This window comes from Gordionus sp. m RMFG-2023, chromosome 2 (assembly GCF_954871325.1).
Source record: "Gordionus sp. m RMFG-2023 chromosome 2, tfGorSpeb1-WG-v2, whole genome shotgun sequence".
Taxonomy (NCBI): domain Eukaryota; kingdom Metazoa; phylum Nematomorpha; class Gordioida; order Chordodea; family Parachordodidae; genus Gordionus; species Gordionus sp. m RMFG-2023.
The window spans coordinates 23613189-23630204 of NC_088776.1; the positions used below are offsets into that span (position 1 = coordinate 23613189).

The following is a 17016-nucleotide window of genomic DNA, read 5'->3' on the forward strand; positions in this document are numbered from 1 at the left end:
TGCGGCGCCAGAAAGGTTCATGGTGAGCTCAGCATGTTTAAATATGATTGAAAAAAGCTAGAAAACTTATATAATTGTTTGCCACCTCACTTTCTATTTATTTTGGGCTTAGTGAATTAGAAAAAATAAATAAAGGGAAATTATATCGAAAATTAGCAACAAAAATCCATATCCAAAAAATTTTTTTTTAAAGAGAGTGAACTTATGAGGGAGGGGTGAATTTCCAACATTTTTTAAATGGTTCGTCTCTCATTTAAATTTTTTTGTAGATATTATATCAATTCTTAATAATCTGATAAAAGATAATATTCTCAGGTAATAAAAAAACATAGCAACTCATCTATCATTTTGTCTTATGAATAAAAAAAATTGCAAATAGAGAAATTTTTTATCAAGATAATTTTTTTTGACAAGTCGAAAACAACAAAATATAGTGTTATCCTTTTTCCAAATTTTTCATATACAAACAATCTAACAATTCTAGATTACTGATGACGTCATTCTTTCTAATCTTCCATCTTGCATAAAATTTATATATCTTCTAATTTTATTTCTTGCATTCTATTCAAAAATTATACGACTATAATACAAGATATCTATATTTTATAGTGAAATCAAGTAATCAATCAATTCGTGTATTGACTGATTTAAATCTTAATTCGCATATTGCCAGTGTATGTAGATTAAAATGATTCAAAAATTCATGATTAAACTTCTAAAATTGATAGGGTAGGTATTTTATTTCCATATATATATATTCGAATACATTTTTAGCAAAATCCAAATATTAAAATGTAAAATAAAGGTATAAATAAGTGATTGTGCTATTAAGCAACTTAAAATCTTTAATTTCGCATTTTTGAATTAAATAATCTAATTTTTCCGGAAATATATTCCAAACGTATAGAACACATATACGAAAAATTTTATAGGACATTTCGTGATATGACGAAGGCGTATTAACTTACGTGATTTGAAAAGTCCATAATCACTTTCGAACAATTCTCAGAAATTTGCGGGTGTAACATATACAGTAAATCCTCTTTATATTTAACTTTCGTTATAATAAAATTTGAAAGTTCAGCATAATTAACTTTTCGCTATTGTTAATTAAATTTTGCTAACTCTGTGAATGTATATCTTAATTATTGTCTTATTATAATAAGCTTATTTTTTTATAATGTATAATAATAACGATACATGTCACTTTTTTAAAAAAATTATTTATTTGAAAGCTATAAATAATTTTTTTCATTCGCAAATACTTAATTTTAACTTATATTAGTAACGTTTATTTATATTAGAGTTTTACGAACCTATTTTATGAGAGATTCAAGTCCGATTCAGTCTAAACTTTTATTTAAGTTCTATCCGATATGAAAAAATAACATTGAACTAAAGAGAAAGTAAAATATTGTAAGGAAAGCGATTATAAACTTTAAAGGAAGATAAAGAAAATTGATGTTTTTCTTAAAAAGAATATCTATAAAAGCATTAGGAAAACAAAATTTTTATATTTGTGCTTGCCAAATGGAAATGATAAAATAAAAGTTCGACTCGACTGAATACAAGAAAATGTCATAGTAACAGAATTATGTGTTATTTGTGGTAAAATTTAATACCAATTTATCTCAATTTAGTTTATTAATCTTAGTTGTTTTATTTATTAACTATAAGTAGCAATGTTAAATAGCATTATAATTAAATAAAACCCATTCAAAAAAATATTATTCGCTATACTCGATATAGAAAAACTAGTTGCAGTCTTTTGCTAAAGTTAACTAAAAAATTTCTCCAAGTGAGGTTATAATAAGGTTATACTGTATTTTTAATTATTTATCTTTTACATCCACCATCAATATAAAGGATAAATCCTTTTTCTACAATTTCTGATTACACCTCATTTTTGACATAATTAAGGTAAGTAATCATGTTTTATTCTTTTTTTCTTAAATTTATTAACAATTTTAAAATTAATAGAAACCAATTAAAATCTATATTTTTGTTTCAATAGTCGTAGGATTACATTAGAAAAATAAATATGTTTTTTTGAGGGAAGTGACTAGAAATAATATCAATTTAAGTTTGGCGGTTGGCAAAGACACACCTTGGTCTTGAATAACCAAGGTGTATAAAAACAGAGATTTTACGGGAAAGAGAATATTCTGAATAATTTAATGTCGCCGTTAAACGGGTAGCAATATGTACATTAATCTAAAGTTCGCTGTATTTGAGACATAAAGCAAGTACGAAAACTAAAAGACATATATGTAAAGTAAAAAAAATTATTAGTATAAGAATGATGTCATACTTTCAGTGATTTCGAGTTATTAAAAATGGTGAAGAGAAAGCAAAAAAAGGAATAAGCACATATGGTTTTTAATTAGCACGAAAAAATTTTGGGTATTAGAAATAACAAATAAGTAATAAAATTCATTAACTCTGGATTAAAGATTATTTTTAACTTTTACAAATTTTTAAAATATTTTTGCTTGTATGAATTAATTTACAAAATTTGAGTCAATTTTGTAAATTAAACAAACAAAATGTTTTCATAATGTTTAATTTTATATATACTTTTAGTTTTAACTATAAATTATTTAAAATTAATATTTTTAATTTTATTTTTTAATTTTTTTATTATGATAAAATATTTAAAGAATAACATATTTAAAAATTAATTTTTTATATTGTCCTGTGATTATTATTAGCATGATCAAGATAAAGAGTTACCGTATTTTTTGAGCAAAATTTTCATCAAAATTAAATATACTTCTTTTTTTTAATTTTGAAAGCGAATTATGATAAAGTACTCAGAGATTTAAATATATTCCTTTAAGGATCTTTTACTATTGCAAAATTTATTTTGTTAGCATAATTTTAGGGCACATCACAATAGCATTTATATATAAGTTGATGTTTTTATATTAAATATAAAAGCTATAAATATTTCCTTATTTTAAAAATAAGCGATTGTTTAATTTTATATATAGCATTTTTTTTCAGTTGTAAATTTTATTATAATATTTATAATAATTTAATTAATATTATCTTAATTTGAGCCAGGTTAAAATGCAATACAAAACAAATAATACAAAGAGAATAATTTGAATAGAGGCATTTAGAATATGTAAAAAATCTAGAAATCTATTTTTACAGCAATTCTTCATTACAAAATAATAAATAAATTTTAAAGCCTTGGGAGTGGTATAAAGTTTTTTATACGTATTGTCCAATGGGTATTGACTTAAGTTTCCTAATAATATTACATGTTGGTGAGTGTTTTTACCTATGGTAGGAGAATTTAAAACGACTTTCAAGTTGGTTGATGTGTCATCTCTTTCTCCAAAACCGTTTATAGCCCGACATTCGTAAATTCCTTCGTCTTCTTTTGATAATTTATTTATTATCAACTCCTGCCAAATCTCATCTTTGGAGGATGTTTCTTGAACAAAAATTGATTTTTCATCTTGCTTGGCGACTTTAAAATCCTCTATATCGGATTCCCCACTACTGTAAGTTGTATGTTTATCGGGCTGTATGTATTTCCCATTTTTGTACCAACTAATCTGAATCAAGGGGCCCCCTATGGGTGACTTAACTCTAAAGATTATAGTTTCGTCTTCATGAGTTGTTACTTGATCCGGCAGTTTAACTTTAAATTTTAAAGGTGGATAAACTATTTGAACCATAATTATTTCTTCATCTTCTTTCGTCGTTGATTGGGTTTCAGTAATAGATCTTGTTGTAGATAGAGTTGGTAATGGAAATGAGGTTTCTAAATCACTTCAATAATTTTTTTATAAAATTATTAATTAGAGTGGAATTATTTTACGTTATTTTTTGAATTATCACAATGTAATAAAAGTGTTCAAAGGTGGAAAAAAAAATTGATTTTATTAAATGAAGGTCTATGTGATTTGATATGTTGTATTCAGATATTAAATCTATGAAGATTTGGAATCTCTCGATTTTAATGAGGGCTATTTTTACATTTGAAAATTTTTCATGCATTATAAAATACACAAAAGTTTAAGAAAATAATTGTCTGAAATTTATAAGGTAGAGACATTTCAGAGATACTGGTTCCGATTAAATCAGATTTGTCAAATTTAAAATTACCCCTAGGTAATTAAATTAAAATTGAGAGATTTCAAATCCTATTGGGTTCAGTATCCCAATATATTATTTAAATAAATTTATATACATGGGTAATTCAGGAGGAGTAAAATCGACAGGTCCTCTGGCTAATTCTTCATCTGAAACTTGTGCATAAGTGTTATCTTCATAACTGGTCATTATTTCAGTGCGTTTGGTATATTGTGTTAATTCGCCATCTGACCAATCGCGAGAACGCTTTGATTTGGTTTGAGTTCGTGTTATCGAGGCTTCTTCTTTGTCTGGTAAGTAAGTGAATTCTTTTTTGATTTAAGAATAGTTATTATAAAAATAACATAAATGAACTATTATAAAATCAATTAATTATTTTAAATAAATTTTTATAACTAAAAAAAGGTAAAAGTGAATAAATAAAATATAATATGATTAATAATTAAACTTTCAACTATCAGTTCTGCAGCTGTATTTGCAGTTCCAAACGAATTAGTTGCTTCGCAAATATAAACACCTTCATCTTCTGGAAATAACTCAGCTATAAACAACACGCATGTGCCATCAGCTCTGTGCAGAGTTCTAAAATCCTTTAAATTTATATTGTTATTTTGATTCAATAATTTCAATGCATTTTCATTTAATTATTAAATAGAATTGAATTGAATTGGAATGTTTTGTTAACCAGAATATACTTATAATGTTTATAGTAAAAAAAACCTATGAAAGTTAAATATAAATTTATATTTTACAGAAGATAAGATTATATTGGCAATCATTGATTTTCTATGCATAATAGTTTCTGAAAAACTCCTTATAGATATTCCTTATAATCTAGTTTCATGGAAAGCACTTTCAAATTTTATCATTCATCATCCCAATTTCATTCAATATTTTCATTGATTAGTTGTTTCTATTCTGGTTTGGGTCTTCTTCTGTTATTTCTAATCATTTATATTTATCTTATTTATTCATTGTTCTAATCTTTCTCCCTTGGCCTAGTTGTGCTAATTGAAATCACTTACACACCTACCTATCTTAAAACTTTCCTTTGTTGTTTTATTGTTTACTGATAACCCTATCTCTATTGCTTCCTCGAGACTCTACTGCTATTCAATTTCCATATAGCTTATGCAGTGACCCCCAAACCCCTTGAGTTACTAAGGATATACCCATTACCTATCATGAGGCTCGCTGACCTTGATAACCCAACATTTTAGTTCTCCCCCACCCCACCCCCTTCAAACGATAAACGAATTCCATAAAATATAGTTAAAGTAATTTTAATTCCAAGAAATTAAAAAATTATCTTACAATATTTACCGATTAAATATATAAAAAAATTAATATTAAAAACGATCCTCTATAATACAAGTATTTAATAAAAAAATTATAAAATATTAAAATTAAATAAAAACCAAAAACTAAAAATTTGAAAAGATTAAATAAAATTACTCCCTAAAATTTTATTGCCACGGTCACGTCTGACTTTCCTTTCCATCGCTATGGGGATCACTGAGCTTAAGTATTGGAAGTTATAATAGAATTATAACATATCTCTCAATAGGCTAGTGGGAATAATTTTTCAAAACGATTTCCTATACATTTTTCAGGCAATTTTTTTTCATCAGGATAATAATGTGTCGAATTAATTTTTTTTATTAATATAATATCTTAAAAAAATCCGAATTGTTTGTGTATCTTAGGTGTATTTAACTGTTTGTAAAAATCAATATCATTCTTTGTTTTGAAATAAAAATAATTACTGGAAAAATGCCTAAGAAACCGCTTTGAAAAAACATTCTGTCTGAAAATTGCCATATACTCGATTAAAAAATAATCAAATAACCCTTAATATATTTAAAAACATAATTGGATAGTTATCTAAAAGAGATACTTCTTGTTTTGCTACCTTTATTAATTTGTAAAATTTAATTTAATTGACCTGATTAGAAGATATATTATAAAAGAATTGCTGTATAATGATAATGTTATAATTATTGTTTTACTCATTTCTTATTTTCATATTATTTTATTATTTATATTAAGTCCTATAAACAATGCGGTAATTTTTATGGCTAGTTTTCGCTTGCTGTTTTCACCTCAATAAAAATTTAGAAAAACTAAATTTATGTTTATTATATTGTAAAATTACTTTGGAGTCTTCAATAATCTTGTTATTACGGTACCAACATATTTGAGGAATGGGACTTCCAGTTATTTTGCATTCAAAGCATGCCGAATGTCCGTCCATTTGTTTTATATTTTTTAAAGTTTCAACAAATAAAGGAGATGAAAAATTAAAGTTTTCTTGTACCTATATTCGTGAAGATTAAATAATATTTCATTTATGACATACGATAGGTATTGATCTTTCGGAAGAAATAGTTATAAAATCATAATTAGGATTAGAAGTGTTTGAGGATGATTGAAAAGATACGGATATATCCTTATAATTTGGATGTTCCGATCGTTTTCTTTCATGTGAATGTAATGATGAGGTTAAAATCGAATTTTCTTCTTCATCTACTTCAAGGGATTTTCTTGTGTAAATCTCATATTCTGCACTTGGGCTTTTTGTAAAAGGGGATAAGCTGTCAGGTTGAATTGTAACAGTAACTTCATAGTCACCCCTCATTTTTTTCCTTGGTCTCTCAGAAGATGATTCTCGATTTTCATGGTAACTATCAATAACATTGGAACTTCTTTTATCAACATCTGATTCAATCTATATATTTTGTATATTTTTATATAATTCGTAAAAAGCATAAATAGACCTCTTGTATTTTCTTGTTGTCAGTTTTAGTTTCATATATAATGGTTTCATCATAGGATGTTTCTAAAAATATAATTATTAATAATTTCGTGGATATTATTACCTTTGATTTTAATATAAGATGAAGTAGATACTTCACCACTTGGGGTTTTTCCCTTACATGTATATTCTCCTTGATCAAACTGATTAATATCGTATATTTTCATTTCTGCCTTATCGTCAACAATTGATATATCATATTTGCCAGGAATTGGTTCTAGTACAGTTGGGCCATGATACCAAGATAGTCTTAATTCAGGAGTGCCCGTGATTTTGCAACTTAAAATTGCCGTTTCACTCTCTTTAACCTAATAAAAAAATAATAATGTTTTGCAATTATATAAAATTACCATAATAGGTGCTAATGGGTGAACTACTTCTGGAATTGGTTCAGGAGATTTTTCTAAAATAGATAATTAATACTATTTCTATTAATTTTTAAATAACCAAAAACTTGTAAACTAGCAGCGGTTATTAAATCAAACTCTTCACTAAGGGCCTTACAAGTATAAATACCTTCATCACTTTTGTTTACATTCATGATTCGTAAAACACTTATGCCATTGTCATATAAAATTTCACATTTTATTGAAGTTCGCAAAACAATATCATCTTTAGTCCAAACAATACTTTTATATGGATAAAGCGAAAATTGGCATTTAAAATATGCATATTGACCTTCATTAACTCTTTGTGGAATTAAGGGTGTAAGAATTTGTGGGGCTACTTTATCCTTTTCTTCAAATTCGCGTCCTATTTATATGTTTAAAAAAATATATAACCACAAAGTCATTAATTGTAAAAAATAACTAAAAAGTATTTAAATCAAAAGTTATAAAATATGTTTCAAAATATTCATTCTATGATTAAGGCGCATAACCAGGGGGGAGTGTCTCGTAAATTCATTTAGCTAATAAAACTTTCCCCTCCTCCTACATATTCGCTCCCCCTCTCCCAAAAGTGCATATTATCTATCTATAAGGAAGAATTTGAAAGAAAAATTAGTAAAAGATTTTTAGAAAAAAGCTAAACCCAAAATTATTTTTATAAAAATCTAATATAGGCAATGGGCCTACAATAAGTAGACTCAAAGATTTCTAATCAAATTTATGGGAAAAAACCCACCTAGCTCTCACCCTCTCCACTTCTATTATCCAAATTTATGTTATATGTTTCATAATGTTTTTTTAGTATACTGATTGATAAAGATATAAACTAACAGTTACAGAAATATCTCGAAAAATAAAAATGTTAAAATACATAGTAAGAACATCTTTAAAAAGAATGGTATAAATATCAAGATAATTTTAACACTTTTTATATAAATAATTTGAAGGAATTGAAATTGTGAGAGTATTAAAAAGTTGAATTTCTTAGCAAAAACGATAGCTATTACATATAATATTCAATCCCCTCAATCCCAAATGTAACGAATTTAGTAGTATAAACTTTAACAATGGAATTTATCATTCAAATTTAATTAAATCTAATCATCTTTGGTGATAACTCAATAAGCAATCGACACATTATTATTATAAACGATTTGAAAGAATAACTTATCTTGACTAGAATATATCAATATATCTTAGCAATTCTCTAGCCATTTTCCCTTTATATCTCCGCCATTTTAAATATTTGTTTAATATAATCTCATTTAATTTTTCTTTAATTTTCCTCTACCAATGCATGTGGTTGAAACGCACGCTACTATGTATCATAAATAGGTTCTAATGGTATGCTTAAAAATAATATGAAAGAGTTAATCTAATATCATAGTGTAATAGAAAAAATATTCCTATAACCGGTATTCTTCAAGTGTTCTAAAAATTTACCTCAGAAACTTATTGATAGGAAACTAAAAAAATTGACTTTTTTTATGTCATCTTGGTGTGCCCCCTCCCCCTTTATAAGAAAATATATTCATATATATTGCCATAAAGAACTTATCCTATACCACAAATAAAATCTATAACTCATTTTAAATTGTTTTGAAAAAAGTAAAAGTAAAATAATTGGGATATTTTTTGGATATGTAATAATATTTTAGAATCTGCATAATTTTATGGTCATAATAATCAATAATCTGGTTTTAATTTGATTATTATATGATAAAATAATGAATCTCATGCATAAATTTTATCGTTATTTTAGAAAGTATCAACAGTTAGGAGTAAACAGTTTTGATTATTATATGATAAAATAATGAATCTCATGAATAAATTTTATCGTTATTTTAGAAAGTATCAACAGTTAGGAGTAAACAGTACTTACAGCTGCCTAAGGGCGCCGAAATTATTTTTGGGCTTTCTTTTAAAATAATATTTTTTTATATTTATATTGTGTTTAGATATATAGTTATATTATTATAATAATTGACAATTCTGAATAATAAATAAAGGCTCCTATTTAATCTCTCAGAATTAAAACTGAAATCCTCAGAAAAATAAATCCTTAAATTTTCAGAATAAATATACTTAATGCTCAAAATATTTCATAATGCTTAGACAAAAAATTTTTAATAGCCCCAAAAAAATACTAATTGCTCAGGTATAAAGTGAAACGCTCAGATTAAAAAATAAATCGTTCAGGAAAATATATGAAAGCTCCGAAAATCGTCTTAGATTTTAAATAATAACTATGGAATTCAATAAAACCTCTGATCTTTAAGGCTGTATCTCTGGTTCGACTTAAATTAGTTTTTGAACTAGGACACCCTATTTTGGTTTGTTTTAAGTATCTGGTGGCATTGTTATTTTTCATATTATTTTTGTTGTATTTTAGTTTTTAATTTTTTTTTTACTTTTTTGACTGTTACGTCAAAGATAGGCTATTTAGTAATAAATCTAACCTGGACATGGTCTATGTATTTTTTTCTGAGAAATTAAAGGAAAATAAATCTGAGCCTTTCAGTTTTTATTCTGAACGAATAGTATTCATAAATATATCTATATATTTAAATATGAACTTCTTATAGAATTATATTTTATTTTGAGGAATATTATTATATTCATTCAATTTTTTTATCATTATATTTTGTACAAAATTCAAAATGTGAATTTTAAAAATTAAAAGCAAAAGATGTGTTTTGATTATATAACATTATATATTATTAATAAGATTGCCTTTTTTTTTATAAAGATTTTATAAATTACTTTATAAAATTAAGCCAAACGAAATTAGCCAAAAAAAGAAGTAAACTTATTAAAGAAAACAAAACAAATATGGCAGACTAAAAATATTCATCGGTTATTATTAAAATACAAATAAACAGGCTAATTTAATAAGAGGAAATGGAGAATAGCGATTGGTGTAGTAGAACATATCGCAAATTTTTTCCAATTGACCTTCAGAGGTTCAGGTTATTTGCAAATTTTTATTAAATGACCTTGAAAAGTTAGAAATATACCTAAGTTATTGCATAAGACAAAGTTATGATAACGGGGCCAATATAAAAAAACAATCGTGTTTAACAATTTGTAGTAATTGAAAATCGTCAAAAATTTTTTTATACTTTGTCCTGCTATTTTTTAAATTTAGCTTTGAATGTACAAAGTCTTTAGGATGTGATCTGGTTCAACTTATTACTAAACAGCCTAAAAAGCAAAATAAATTTTTTTTAAAAAAACGAAATAACAAAATCAAGAATACAAAAAAAAACGGGAAAATAAATATGAAAAATAACTATGTCAAAATACTTAAAACAAACCAAAGTAGGGTTCCTAGTTCAAAAGCTGTTTAGCTTAGGTTCCAAAACAAGTCCAATCAGGACAGAACCTTATAACTTTTCTCAATTTAAAAAAAACATCATAAATTTTAGGCCTAAGCATTTAAGCACAACCCGTAAGGAAACTAGAATAATAAGAAATTGAATCTGATAATTAAAAAAAATAATTTCAGAATATATTATTAAAGGTAGAGATCTGCAAAATTAGGCCCAGGCTGTACCCGGCCCTTCAGGCCGGACTCGGGCCTAATTCTATTTAAAATAATCGGGCCGGGCCTAATATTTAAAAAAAAAAATTCGGGCCGGCTAGGGTCGGACCTTGGAATTTTTTTTAAATATATCTAAATTTATCAATTTTATATAGAATTTTTTATGTAAAATAAAAATTTTGATTTTATTTATTGAAACTAAACGACATATAACATATGTCTTTTATTTTGAGCAATTATAAAAATAAATTTCAATATTTAAATAAATTCGGGCCGGGCCGGGTCGAAAAATTTTTTTAAAAAAAATTTCGGGTTCGGGCAGGGCCGGCTAAATCTTTTTAAAAAATTTCGGGCCGGGCCGGGCTTGAAAAATTAGGCCCGATGCAGATCACTAATTAAAAGCCCTAAATGTAGTACCAGAGTATATAATCAAGCTCAAACTACATCTAATAAAGAAAATGATGATTATTTTACATTTGGTGAAACAAGAGTTGCTAAATTCAATAATACAAATAACATTGAATTGGAGGTTTAAAATTATATTAAAGAAAGTCGAAATACCTACCATTAGGAAATTTATTTAAAATATAATACTGCAACACCTTCATCAGCTCCTATTGAAATATTATTTGGTTTTGGCACTATGTTAAGTACGCCGAAACGGCAAAGCTCTAATAATAAATTATTTGAAAAATTTGATTATCTTATAAAATAGTAAATCTATTTTAAATACTCTTTTGCAAATTAATATTTCAATTTCCATTAACAATACTACTCTATCTATGCTAGGAATGGGCTAATACTAATATTAAAATGCCTGATAATTAAAATTAACTCATCATTAAATATTTTATTAATTATTGTAAATATTTATTCTTATTATATACGTATGTTATGTTCTTCACAAATAAATAACAAAAACTGTATTTTATAAACTATTCTAATTTAATTGGTAATGATAATTTAAAATTATCGTGTATTTAAGAAAAAGATATTAGTAACTGTATCTAAGATTCATTTTTTTATAAAGAATCTGAATCTGTATCTAGATTCTTTTTCCGAAAGACCTGCTCAACTTTGGGTAAGATAAACATGGAAGAATTTCTAGAGATGTCTTCTATAATAACATATAAGAACTTATCTCTGAAGCTGAAAAGAAAAGTTTATGTAACCAGTGTGAGAAGCTGTATAGTCTATGGCGGCGAAATGGGGGTGATGAAAGCGATGCTTAAAACTTAACTGAAAAGAACGGATAAATGAGAGTGGTCAGATGGATATGTGGGGTGTCAAAGAGAGATAAAAAAACAAGCAACAAATTGCGGGAAAGAATTGGTGCAGAAGCGATTGAGGTTGTGATGAGAAGAAATAGACAGAGATGGTTTGGGCACGTTGAATGAAAAACTGGGGATGATTGGGTTAAGAGAAGTACTTCATTAAAAGTAAAGAGGGATTGAGGACCAACAAATATGAAAATGGAAATGAGTGACATAAAAACAATTTACAAGCAAGGTCCAAGATCGTAAAAAGGGATCTGAGGGAAACTGGCTTACCCGGCTAACCTGGAAAACCGCCAATAAATGACAAAAAGAAGATATTGAAAAATTATTAAATGATTTTGCAAAAAAAAATCAGGTAAAAAAAATTCTAAATTTGTTTAAATTTTTATTTCTATAAACTTTTACATGGAAAATATCAATTATCTCAAATGAAGTTTCATTAAGTCATTTAGTAAAAAGAAAATTAAATTATTCCTAAAGAATTTGATTAGGGTTGCCAATATGAAGTGTTGCCTTCAATGAAAATAGTCTAGTGAAGGCGCTGAGTAACTAACTAACTTTATATTTAGAATACTAAATAATTTTGTAGTCTGATGATGTGCATACAAATATATTGTATTTGAACTTTTCAAGAAAAAATATCAGCAAAAAAAGTATTTTTAAAAACAGTAATAAAAAATATATTGATAATAACTAGAAATTTTAAAAAAAATTGTTATTTTTGGATAAAATTTTTAAAATAGCGATAATTTTACACAATCCTATATTTTCTCCCCTATAAATAGTTTTTTTACTATTCGATTTTTTAAAATTATTGCAATGTTTTATTTGAATGGGAGGTTGGTATTCGACCTTGACCTTATATTTATTATAACATCCTTTTTGGTTAGATTTTCTTAAAAAATATTTTAGAATGCCAAAATTCAATAATTTTTTCATTATTATGAACTTGAACATCAATTCTTTAACATAATATATTACCCAAATTTTTTACCCTTATATATAATTAAAGTAATTTTCCTCAACATTCTATTATTTGTTAGTTCATTCATGCTTCTCAAAACATAATCATAAAACGCGGTAAAATTTTATTTACTTTCAATAAAATTTCGATAAGAGGCATAATATTAGATAAATTATAAATTGTTATGACTAGAAATTTTGATGTTGAAAAAAAAAGTCAATATATAATAATGCAAAAAAATTACAATATATTATAAGCCTTTTTTAAAAATATAAATTCAAAAAAAATCGTATTTATATTCATGCAAAATGTTAATTTAAGCTTGAAACACATAAGCATCGCCAATATTTATTTTTAATATATATCATTCAACTATTATTATAATTTGGTTTACAATATATTTTGATCAATAAAAAATTAGACCAGAGATCGAATTCCTAGCTTAATAAATATTATATTATTATAAAAAGCATAAACAATTTTGTTTTGAGGGTAATTTATACCTTTTAAATTTTATAACAGTATCTTAATTTAAAAGTTAGTTGTAAGAATAATCACCTATTAAAGAATCACAATGTAATTATAAAATTTATATATCTATGCAAAGTAGTTGTAAAAACATAAAACATGTTTTAAAAAAAGGTCCAATTGAAAGTTTTTAAAGATCAATTACTTATTTATAATGATTAATCATTCTGTCTTATATTCTCAAAATTTTTTATAATCATTAAAACTTATTCGTATTTGAACCATAATCTAAAGTTTTAATATGTATATATAATATATACCTTTGAAGGAGATTCATGAATAATATTGTTTTTTCATAGAAATTGCAAAAAGAGTAAGAACAACAAAATAAACTAGAATATATCTTTAGATCGAAGTCAATAAAAAAAACCTTGTTATAAAAGTTATTTGTGGGAATGATTTTTAATTTAAAAAATGGAAGGGGAAGGGGGGTGAGAATGATGCGATTTTAGTAATTGGAATGTATATTATTTGATGCAGTATTATGTTAAAAAAAATCATATGAAGGTAAAATATATAATAACATGCAAATATATTGATATAAATATGAATCTTTTTAAAAAATGTTTTAAAAATAGTGTAAATAAGAAATAAATATTTAATCAATATAGAAAAATCGATCTGAATATTTATGTGATTCTAATTTTTAACAATGATTTATTTAAACTGTTTAATTCTATGTTTTGTTTAGGTAGTTTTTAAAAAAATTGATGGCTTGCTATTTAATAAAATTAATATTTTATAAAAATATTAATTTTATTTGTTATTGAGTTATATCGTTTTTAAATGTAGTCAAGCTCGTTGTAATAAGCGTATCAACATCTGTGCGAACTAATACAACACCTTTATCTTTCTTACGTTCAACTAGCAAAGCTGCGCTGCATTCGGCGGTTCCAGATGCGTTTTGAGCCTTACACATATATGTCCCATTATCACTTTCTTGGCAATTTTGTACTGTCAATTTACAATTTGTTCCCGTATAAGTTATCTGTCATTTAAAAGATAAAAATTTTGATCAAATAATATTTATAGAATATTGTAAAAAAAAAGAATTAAAAGTATCAAATTGTGCAATAACCCAAGATAAGGAATACAAAATAGATTTTTTATTAAATCAGTGGCATACGGGATATCCTTAGGTACCAGGCGGTGAGGACTCTAAAATAATTTTTACAAATTGGGCTTCAAGAAGTAAAATTATGGAGAGGGTTCATAGCCGAAAATTTTGAGGTATGCGTCTGATGAGATTAAATGAGCCAAAAATGAGTGACTATTTATAAATACCCTATTAAAAATATGATATCAAATAACAATTATTAAATAATGTTATAATTAAATGAGAATACGGCTTACGTTTATTTCATCTATATCAGATGGCTGCATTTTGCGAAACAATCAATAAAATTTATATTAAATTCTTATTAGCAATAGATTTACAAACCAATTTTGTTTTTTAAAAAATGGAATAATTTAAAAATTTATATGCTTAAATTTTATTTCCATAAAAGACAAAATATCCAAATGGTGCGATGTAAAATTTTATTCATTTTAATTGGCATTTCAATAAATAATATACTTGATATTTAGAGGAAGGCTTGATCTCCGATCCATCTTTGAACCACAATATCGCAGGTTTGGGCTTACCAGTAAGGATACAAGAAAATGTGATAGGGGTTCCTTCGATAACTCTTGTACTTTCAAGCGACCGAATAAAAGAAGGCCCTTCCGTATCAGGTCTAAACTGTTGGACTTTCAAAGTGGCGGAGGTAGTGATACTACCAGATGGGTTAGTAAGTCGACAGCTATATACTCCTTCGTCTTCGAGGTAACACTCAGCGAGTTTAAGGGTAAAAATATAATTCCCGGAAACTTCTTTGGATTCAGTAGCCGTCACACTGATATAAGGTGGTGACTGAGGACCTGAACTAGTTGTTTGCAATGGTTGATCGTTTTTAAACCATTCAATCTGCGGTGCTTTAATATTTATATTTTGAAACTTGAATTCTTTATGAGTTAGATGAGGGGTAAATAGATGTATGATTTGGGAGAATTTATTTAAATAGATGGATTAAAATAGGTTGTTAAATCTATGATAAACATATTTAATGACAATAAATAAGTTTATCTTATGACGATATAGTAAAATGTTATAAGAGCAACCACTTAAGTAAAATAGAAGTTAGTAAAAAAAAGAAAATTCCGTAAAAGAGATTTTTCATATGGGTTACTTTGTAACTGCTTTTCAAAATAATAGAAGAATTATAATTATAATAATAAATTGTGTATATAAGGGTGTTTTAAATTAAACTATGAAGAAGATTTGAAGATTCAGAAAGTTAAATTCATTTCATTAAAAAAATATTATTATTAAATAATTCCATTAAAACCTGGATATCCGTATATGGTGCATTGGAAGAAAGCTGATTGGCCTTGCGTAGTAATACAATCTCTTAATGGCTGAATTATTCGAGGAGCTGTGGGTATTGTTTCTATTATCGCCACTGTTTCGGTTCTCTCTAGATCTTCTCGTTTTATTTCAATGTGAGGCTCTGATTAATTTTTATTATGATTGTACAGCTTCAAGTTTTTAAACAATTTATTCAGTTAAAAATTTCTTTGGATATAATAATCATACAACATATTTAATCGGATTGAGGATATTATAAAAATAATATTATGATTGATATTATTTTAAAAGATAGTTGTATTTTAAAATTATAAATAAGCTTTTAATTTTATCAAATTTATTTTATAGTATAAAGTAATATTTTTACTTTCTACGTTTAACTTAGCAGAACTTTCAGCCCATCCAGCTGTATTCAAAATATTACAGGATATTGTTCCAGTATCTTCAATGCAAACCTTCTTAATAATCAATGTACTTGATGTGTTTGTTGTAGTTATCTAAGATAATATTAAGTAGAATATGTATTTAGAATAAATAAACAAATTATAAAATGAATTAGACAGTTCATACAGAGTAGCATTAAATAATAGTTAAATGCAGTTATAATATAACCTCACAACAAAATCACATTTCATAAAACTTCTCACTTAAAAAAATTAAGACACTGTTTAATTTATAAATTCTAAAATCGATAAAATATTACTATAAAATCAGGGGAATTATGAATTTCATAATTTTCTCTTTTCCATATGACTTGAGGCGGGGGATTTCCGTTAAAGAGTACTGAAAAAATAGCTGATTTACCCACTACAGTGTTTATTGGTTCAAGTTTTTTTGAAAATTTTGGAGCTTCAGAAACAATAGTAGTGGTAGAAGTTATAACTTCTTTCGTCTAATATAAAATAAAGAATTAAAAATGGAATATTTGATTATCTAGTTGTTATTTGATAAGATAAATTGTCGACATTTATAGTTAAAAGGA

The 17016-nt window shown here is 25.8% G+C and overlaps 1 protein-coding gene across 1 annotated transcript in view; it reads right to left on the reverse strand.

Annotated features, from left to right (window-relative positions):
• Positions 1-17016, reverse strand: part of LOC135923553 (titin-like) — a 156430-nt gene that overhangs the window by 85141 nt on the left and 54273 nt on the right. Inside the window, exons 30-43 of the mRNA XM_065458360.1 lie at positions 16738-16926; positions 16402-16531; positions 16015-16176; positions 15204-15601; positions 14471-14615; positions 7373-7678; positions 7276-7328; positions 6990-7233; positions 6888-6949; positions 6470-6838; positions 6266-6427; positions 4559-4700; positions 4208-4418; positions 3290-3786 (exon numbers count right to left, since the gene is read on the reverse strand). Of these exons, the coding sequence (XP_065314432.1) occupies positions 3290-3786; positions 4208-4418; positions 4559-4700; positions 6266-6427; positions 6470-6838; positions 6888-6949; positions 6990-7233; positions 7276-7328; positions 7373-7678; positions 14471-14615; positions 15204-15601; positions 16015-16176; positions 16402-16531; positions 16738-16926 (3070 nt within the window). The remainder of the gene's footprint in view (positions 1-3289; positions 3787-4207; positions 4419-4558; positions 4701-6265; positions 6428-6469; positions 6839-6887; positions 6950-6989; positions 7234-7275; positions 7329-7372; positions 7679-14470; positions 14616-15203; positions 15602-16014; positions 16177-16401; positions 16532-16737; positions 16927-17016) is intronic.